This window comes from Sinocyclocheilus rhinocerous, unplaced genomic scaffold (assembly GCF_001515625.1).
Source record: "Sinocyclocheilus rhinocerous isolate Xijiao unplaced genomic scaffold, SAMN03320098_v1.1 scaffold1842, whole genome shotgun sequence".
In the NCBI taxonomy this organism is placed as follows: Eukaryota; Metazoa; Chordata; class Actinopteri; order Cypriniformes; family Cyprinidae; genus Sinocyclocheilus; species Sinocyclocheilus rhinocerous.
In genome coordinates, this window is record NW_015667292.1 from 1,015,892 (window position 1) to 1,024,337 (window position 8,446).

At 37.9% G+C, this 8,446-nt stretch overlaps 1 protein-coding gene across 1 annotated transcript in view; it reads left to right on the forward strand.

The window, feature by feature from the left end:
* Positions 1–8,446, forward strand: part of LOC107733626 (syntaxin-binding protein 5-like) — a 155,241-nt gene that overhangs the window by 13,717 nt on the left and 133,078 nt on the right. The window contains exon 2 of the mRNA XM_016545332.1: positions 6,344–6,441. Within this exon, the coding sequence (XP_016400818.1) occupies positions 6,344–6,441 (98 nt within the window). The remainder of the gene's footprint in view (positions 1–6,343; positions 6,442–8,446) is intronic.

Consider the following 8,446-nt stretch of genomic DNA (forward strand, 5'->3'; position numbering starts at 1 on the left):
CAGCCCGTATGGGGCCTGTTTGCATGGATACGGGGAGGTCCCAGGGGGCTCCGCGTCTCCTTCCTGCCACAGGTCGCATCGCCCTGCTGGGACAGACAGGAGGTCAGCGCCCCCTTGTGTGTCATCCTCTTCTCCAGCCCATGATTAAAGGCTGCAGAGCTGCCAAACTCAGACCACCCGCCCCTACTCCAGCTGAGGGGGACAGGGGTGTGTGAGCATATATGTGTGTGACTCATTAAAGGAATATTATGGGCTTTTTTTCCCACATCTGTATCATGCTGTTGATTACCACAGATAATGATTTAGACTCAGCTTTCAGTGCGTTTAAATGAACGGGAAATATTTAGTATATGGAAGCCTAGCAGGCATGTGATGTTTTGCTAAGTCGTCAATAAATATTTTATTAAGGCTCCAATAAATTGTTGTAACAAAACATTGTTACCATATATACTCCATATACAGTATATTCTGTGTATATATATATATATATATATACACATACACACACACACACACACACACTCATACAGACTACTTTATTGTACATTTTGGAATTTGACAGCACCTGTTTGCTGTAGTGAAATCAGCTGAGTGAAGAAGAAAAAAAATTTGGGTGAATAAATTATGTCAGAATTTTCTTATTTATGGTCAAAACAGTATGTTTCTATCATAAGTGTACTATATAGTTATTATAAACATATTTCCTATTTGTTTATATACAGAGAGGGAGTGAATTAAAATAAATATTCCGTGTGGTAATTGATAGTGTGTCATGGATGCAGTTTTTATGGTTACTCTGCCCTTCTTAACTAGCGTGAGCTGATGCAGAGAACCCATAAAAGCATCCAGTCACATACTGTAGTTCCTATTAAAACATTTACACAGAACAAAATGTCACAAAGCCACAGTTCAAAAACCATTTGGGTCAGTATAAATGCAGCTGTAGAGATTTTTATTTCTATCACGGCATCACATCAGTTACTGACAGAAGAATGGGTTGAAAGAAGACCCTCCACATTACTGGAAATATTTAATTCCTTTCTGCATTATCTAGCAAACTGTAAGACAGAGAGATAGACAGATACGCGCAGCATGTAGAAGCTGATATATCCCGTATGAATGACTTGGTGAAATGGAGAGCGGGGGTGGGGAGGTTCATTTCGGGTTTGCTACTTGGTTGGCACAAAAGCGTGTTACAGCACGCTCAAACACACGGCATATGTGGTTCTGGCCTGATTCTCAGAATTAACACACAACCTTTTTCAGGGTTGTGACAGCTAGACGTGTGGTATGACCGCATCATTTGATTCTGTGAGTGGGAATGAACAAGAATGTGCTGTTTCAGTCGTATGTTTGTGGCTCAATGATATTTAATCATGGGTAAAAGCCACTAAGGAAGTCAATGAGATAAATACACTACCATTCAAAAGTTTGGGCTTTAAATGTAGATTTTTATGTTTTTGAAAGAAGTCTCTTATGCTCAGCAAAGCTGCATTTATAATCAAAAATAGGAAAAAAAATTTGTGAAATAATATTACAATTTTAAATAATATTTGTATTTTAATATATTTAAAAAAATCTAATTTATTTATTTGTAATTTGAATTTTCAGCAGTTCTTACTCCAGTTTACAGTGTCACATGATCCTTCAGAAATGATCATATGCTGATTTGGCTGACTATCAATGGTAAAAACAGCTGCTTAATATTCTTGTGGAAACCTTGATTCTTTTTTTTTTTTTTAATGGAATGTAAAAGTATTCACTGTTCTTTCTGATCAGTTTAATGGCCTTTTGCTGAACAAAAGGATTAAATTTCTTAAAAAAAAGGTACTGACCGTAAACTTTTAAAAGATAGTGTAAGTATCAGTATGTTTGATTTGATTAAATACGTATTTTTGTAACTAAATAAAAAAAATGTCTGTACTGTCACTTTTGATCAATTTAATGCATCCTTGGGGAAAGGTTTAATAAATAAGTAACTGACCCCAAACTTTTGAAAGAAATGGTTGCTTCATGCAAACTTAAAGATACGATTCACCCAAAAATGAATATTCTTTGGATAAGTCATTGTTTACTCACCCTTGTGTCGTTCCAAATAGAATGTCTGTATGACAGAAAGACATTTACATAGGTTAGAGTACACCTTGACAGAATTTTCGATTTTGGGTGAACTGTCCCTTTAAGAGTGATAGAACCGCATGGAGTAGTAGAAACAGGGTGGAGAAATTGAATAGCTAAACAGCGGAGACAACAGCCCATATCAGTATGAGAGAGCGAGAGACAGAGCGAGAGGAGAGAAACCCAGAGATGAAGAGGGAATGGGAGGGGGATGCTTAAATAGTCTGCAATAAAGCAGAGCACTGAATGAAAATCAATACGCCGAGGCATTCATTAGCACTCGTTTGATTAATAGAGACGATAAGGCAACACACACATACGCACTGAAACATCGAACGCAGCCACGCCCATGCAGACGCAGACAATAAACCTGCAGCTGTAGTCGCAAGTCGAGAGAATTTGAACATGACAACGGTTTCGTCACAGCTCTATTCCTGCTTAATAGCCACGGATAGAACATCACACACACTCCATCCCGTCTCTCTCGCTCTCTCTCTGTGTCTTTTGCTTGCTTTGTGATCACTCCATCCTGCTCATTCATCCAGTACTTGCTTGCATCAGTCCAGAGCCCTGCAGATGAATTATTGATGAACGTACCTTCATAAGGGAGCCAAACAAATGGGGAAAGTGAGTGCGCAAAAGTGCATTTTTACAGTCAAATGTAACAAAAGAAAAAAAGTCAAATTAACTCATGGACCACTTGAATTTGTTACACTCTCTGTTAGTGTCCCAATCAGGAAGCATTCGACACTAATCTGCAGAATTATTTCTAAAATATTTTTGGACAGTCACAATTTGCGTCACATCTCTAGACCGCATGTGTTATGGATTTCAGCACCATCTGTGGCAGCCATCGCCAGCGCCAGAGCACTAGCACAGACCCGCAGGCTGTGGACGGCTCTCGTTGCATGCTTCCAGCTCCGATGGCTGTGGACAGCACCTGCTCTTGCATTTCAGAGCACACATTCTGGACAGCTTCTTTACAGTTCAGTGCACCAAATAAAACACACTCAGAGCGGCATGATTTGAAGCTGGCCCCCGACCAGCTCAATTGATTACAGTGATTGCAGGCAGTTTGCTGCAAGTGTAACAAGGTAAATGTTCATTGTGTAAGTGACTTGCTAGTGAGAGGCTTGGGAACTTTTGAAGCACTTTAATTGTTTTGTTGGATATTTAAAGATTGACGTGAAGCCAGTTGCAACAAGTGGACAGGTGTGTGGAGCAGAAATGTAAATTAGCAGCTAATATAAGGAAAAGTTTCAAGTTTCATGTGTTCTGACATGTACCAACAAATGTTTTGAGTTACTGTTGTTTTACTTTATGAGGAAAACATTTCAGGATTTTTCTCCATATACAGTAGTGGACTTCAGTGGAAGCCAACGGGCTACAGGTCCAAATTGCAGTTTCAATGCAGCTTCAAAGGGCTCTACACGACCCCCGCCGAGGTATAAGGGTCTTATCTTGCGAAACCATCGGTCATTTCTTTTTAACCACAAATGCTGGTCTTGCACTAGCTCTGCAATGCGCATCCACAACTGCACGCATTCTGTAATCGCGTTGGAAAGGTCACATTTTTTCCTAGCAGAATACATTTTTTAGGTTTTAAAAAATTTTAACATCCTGGATACACACACGAATGGACCATTTAAAAAAATAAACTGATACAAAGACATAAATATGTGTCACGCGCATCGCAGAGCTAGTGCAAGATGAGCATTTGTAGTTAAAAGGTATATAAATATTTTCTTTTTTTTAGAAAATGACAGATCGTTTTGCTAGATAAGACACGTATTCCTCGGCTGGGATCGTGTAGAGCCCTTTGAATCTGCATTGAAACTGCAGTTTGGACCATTAGCTCGTTGGTCCCCGTTGAAGTCCACTATATGGAGACAAATCTTGGAATGTTTTCCTCAAAAACCTTAATATATTTTCTACTGAAGAAAGAAAGACATGAGCATCTTGGATGACACAGTGGTGAGTAAATTATCAGGAACTTTTAAATCTGGAGTGAACTAATTCTTTAACAAAAACGTGTGAAAACTGTCCGGTTGTAAAAACCTGATCTTCTGAAGTAACATTGAGTACACTGCTGTAATTAGAGTAATGATATACAGTATGTATGAATATTTATGCAATTATTCATTGTTTCTGGTTCATTGCGTTGTTATGGAAACACAACGTGACTTACACGGTTTGACTATCACGTTACTTAGTCCACTTGTGCATTTTGTGCAGATGCAATTAAATGTAATATTTTATTTATGTCTATATATTTTATTAATCTCATATTGAGTTAGTTAGCCCACTAAAATAGCACTTTAGTTTACTGGTGTTCATTCACTTTCACCAGCTCAAACAGGTCAATCTCTGATATTATTGATTGTGACTGCATTATTTAAAACTATTATTTTCTTTGTAGATTTTTCTTCAAAATCATTGTTAGCTTGTAGTGTTATTTTTTGTCAAATTATAACATTTTTAAATTGTCATCATGATGCACATTGTTGCCCTTTTTATTGATTAAACTCATCAGTGACAAGCAATTTGTCAGTAATTTTATTGATAACGAGATTACCACTGGTTGCAGGTGAATTAGCAGGTCGATTCCCGTGTCACCGTTGTGTCATTGAACAAAGCACTTAACCCGGTGATGCTCCACAGGAGCCATCCTTACAGTTAGCTGTCTGCTAATGGCAGATAACAGCATCTTGACTTTGATTTGTGTAAACGTGTAACGCGTGAGAAATTCTAGAGGTTAAATGCAATGTGATTTACAGAATAAAGCTCAGGGCTCTTAGCCAGAAGGTTGCTGGTTCAAGACCCACATGCAGCAAGAAATCAACATTAGGCCTCTGAGTAAGGCATTTAACCTACCTTACATTCATTTAATATCTTTCTACATTTTATTTTATTTTATGTTGGCATTACTGATTACTTATTTCTTATTTACTTCTTAATTAATAATACTTTATTTAGGTTATTCATTAATTTGTGTGTATTGATTCTGTGGTAATATGAAATTATATTGAATTGAATTTGAGATCAAAAGTAATGTTTTGAATATGTTTAAGAGAACATATAGCAGATGCAGGAAGGCCAGTAAGAAGTGAATAATCTTGTTATCAAATAAGCAGAAACTAAACCAACTGCTTGGTGTAGAAGTGCAGGAAAAGCTTGATTTTGGCTGGTTTAGGTGGTTGTTGCAGTTTTGTCCATGAATGTGATGGTTGGTCTTGAGGGGCACCATCGTTTTTGCACAGCAAGCGTTGACAGCTGTGTGACCTTCAGCTGAGATGAAGATAGACTGAGTGGGGGAGTGTTGGCTGGGGGGCAGGGGAGCTCGGTTTTGATGAAGTTGAGCTTGAGTGGTCAGCGAGGTGCCAGAAGTGCATGCTGAGATCTTTGTTGAGATTGTAGACATGGAGACATGGAAAAGGAAATGAGATGGAAAGTGTTGTCAGCATGGCGGCAGCATGAAGTGCCATATGATTTAGTAGCTCAATCAAGTGATCTGGTGTCATCATCATCTTTGATGATATATGATTATGTGATTGAAAGGTACCCGGGTTCAAATCCCAAGTGATTTTGCTTTAAGTAAACTAAGTAGCAGGGCATAATCTGTTTTGTTATTTTACTGACTTGAGTAATTTGACCTGTACTTTATGGTGTTATCAACATAATGTCAAACTTTAATAGGAGAAGAGACTTTTTTTTGCAGACAGAAAGCAGGTAGTATGGAAGGTACAGCATAGTAAGATGATTGGAAAGAGTTAACTTTTGATTAACTCTAAAATTCAGCTTTGTCATCACAGGAATTAATTACATTTTAAAGTATATTAAAATAGACAACAGTTACTTTAAAATAATGTATTTTACAGTCATTTTTGAATGCAGCCTTGGTGAGCATGAGAGGCTTCTTTCAAAAACATTAAAACATCCTACCAACTTCAAACTTTTTAATAGTATGCCAAACCAATAAAATATTGCAGAATATATCTTGTAGGAGATGGGAAGGAGCGGGTGGCTGCACATTGAGCAGCGAATGCTGAAGTATTGTTTCATGTGAGCAGTTCTCAGGAGAGTAGCAAGGGATGCAGGCAGGCCGTAGGCTGTGTCACTATTATGTGGGAATGAATGACTAAAGTTGCCTACAATACTTTGTTCTTAATGTAGCACAGCATGTTTTCTTTTTTTTCATGCTTTCTCTGTTTTCCTTTCTCTGTAGACGGTGCGTCATGGATTTCCCTATCAGCCCACAGCTCTGGCATTTGACCCCGTGCAGAAGATCCTTGCCATTGGCACTCGTTCCGGAGGAGTACGGCTGTATCCTTTTTCCCCCCCAATGCTGTTTGCTCCACAGTGTAAATTCAAGACTTTGGAAGGACTTTTGTCTGAGGTAAGGTATAATGCTGTCATGTTTCCTCACTTTAAAGACCTCCCTATGCCATAGAGGGGTGTAAGACCATTTGACTGACTCCCAGAGCAATCGCTGCACAATGTTACTAATGTATTAATACTGAGAATGACTGACAGAAAAATAGAGAGAGAGAGAGACAAAGAGAGTGAGACACTCAGTTCCAACATAGTTGGATAAATAATGGATAAACATGAGTATTGGCCACTAACAGAAACCCATATTAGCATTAGCTTAGCATTTTTAGCAACTTAGCAACAGTCCCACACGGAATCTGTGTCTGCAAAACTCCACAGCAAATGAATTATTGAGTCAAATCAGTGTTCTTGCCTTACCAGTAAGCCTACAATAATGTTTTATTTTCAGAGATGTCTGATTCGATTTGCCGGGAAATTTCCCAGCTTCGGTCATTCGTCCTCATGTGTTTACTTTACATCATGTCTGTTAACAATAAAAGAAGTTCCAGCTACTTTGTGAAGAGCAGTACTGAAGCACATTTGAAGTTAAAATGCTTTAAGCAACTAATAAGACTCAACATTACTACATTTTTCCACATTTAAATCTATTTCACAGAATTCTGCAGATTTTCCCCAAAACATAGAAAATGCAAAGTCAGCATATTCCATGTTGGCCTTATTAAAAGTATTAACTCCAAAACAGATACAATGAATATAAATTCACAAAAGAGAGAGAGAGAGAGCTCATAATTTAGAAGAGAATTTAGAAGTGAAAATGTGTGATCTGATTTGTGGTGTGTGTAATTTATTTTCTCAGCCGCATGAATAAATGAATCATGTTCCTTTAACTCGATGCCAGCACTTGTACAGCTCGAATGTCTGGAGTGTTTTATGATTTGGAAACATCGCCTTCAAAAAATCAACATTTAATTTTTTGGTTTGTCCTCAATGATCATGCTATTTGTTTGGTTTATCACAAGAGGCTTCCTTGCAATATTGAGGAAACAAAGTCTGTGTGCAGAAAGTCAAACAAGCAGGAAGTAGAGAGAAGAAATGCCCAGAAATCATGTGGCAGACAGATGAAACGATAAAAGGAGGGAGGAAAAGAGAGATAGTGTGCCATTTTTGCATCACAGTGAATTAGCTTTGTGCTAATTACGGATTTGTCATTACCGTAGATAACTATGGACTGTGTTACTTAACTGTGAAAAGCATGATTCTCCCTGTCTCTCTCTCTCCTCCAGATACGTTTTTCTCTGCTGTTTTTGTCTGTCTTTCTGTCTATCCTTCCTTCCATATGTATTACATACTAATGAGACACGAAAAGAAGGGGCTTTGACTCTGTTGGGAGTCATTTCTGTGTCAACTGACAGTTTTGGCATGGACTATTGTGAAGAACTCACTGTGCACAAATTTTAGTTCATCTTTGTATTTTGTTGCATGACATACACTGAAAGGAGTACTGTATGCCTAGGCCTTTTATTAGTTTTAAAATGAAAAAGGTTCAACAAGCATGTATGGGTGTTTGAGAGCACACATACGTTTGTCTAGGGATGCACAGTATGTTTGGTACCATATTGGTTATGGGTCAATATTAGAGATTTTTTATATACTGCAATACACACACTACCTTTCAAAAGTTCAAAAGACAAAATACCATATAATTCCTACTTTTGGACATACAGTTGATTATTTTTCCGATGGCTTATATTGATTATATTTGATTCAGATTACATTTGCCATATTGCTCACTTTCCTTTCTTATGCCTGATTCTTTCTCTGACTCTGGGCAGAATGGTATATTTAGTTCTTGTTCAGAGCTCTGTATTGATTGAGAGAGCCCAAAGTTAAACATTCACACTGCACTATTGATTATCAACCTCTTTGTGCACTCACTGCATACACTGTCTGCAAATCATTTTTATAGGAGAATACGTAATGTGTGTGTGTGTGTGTG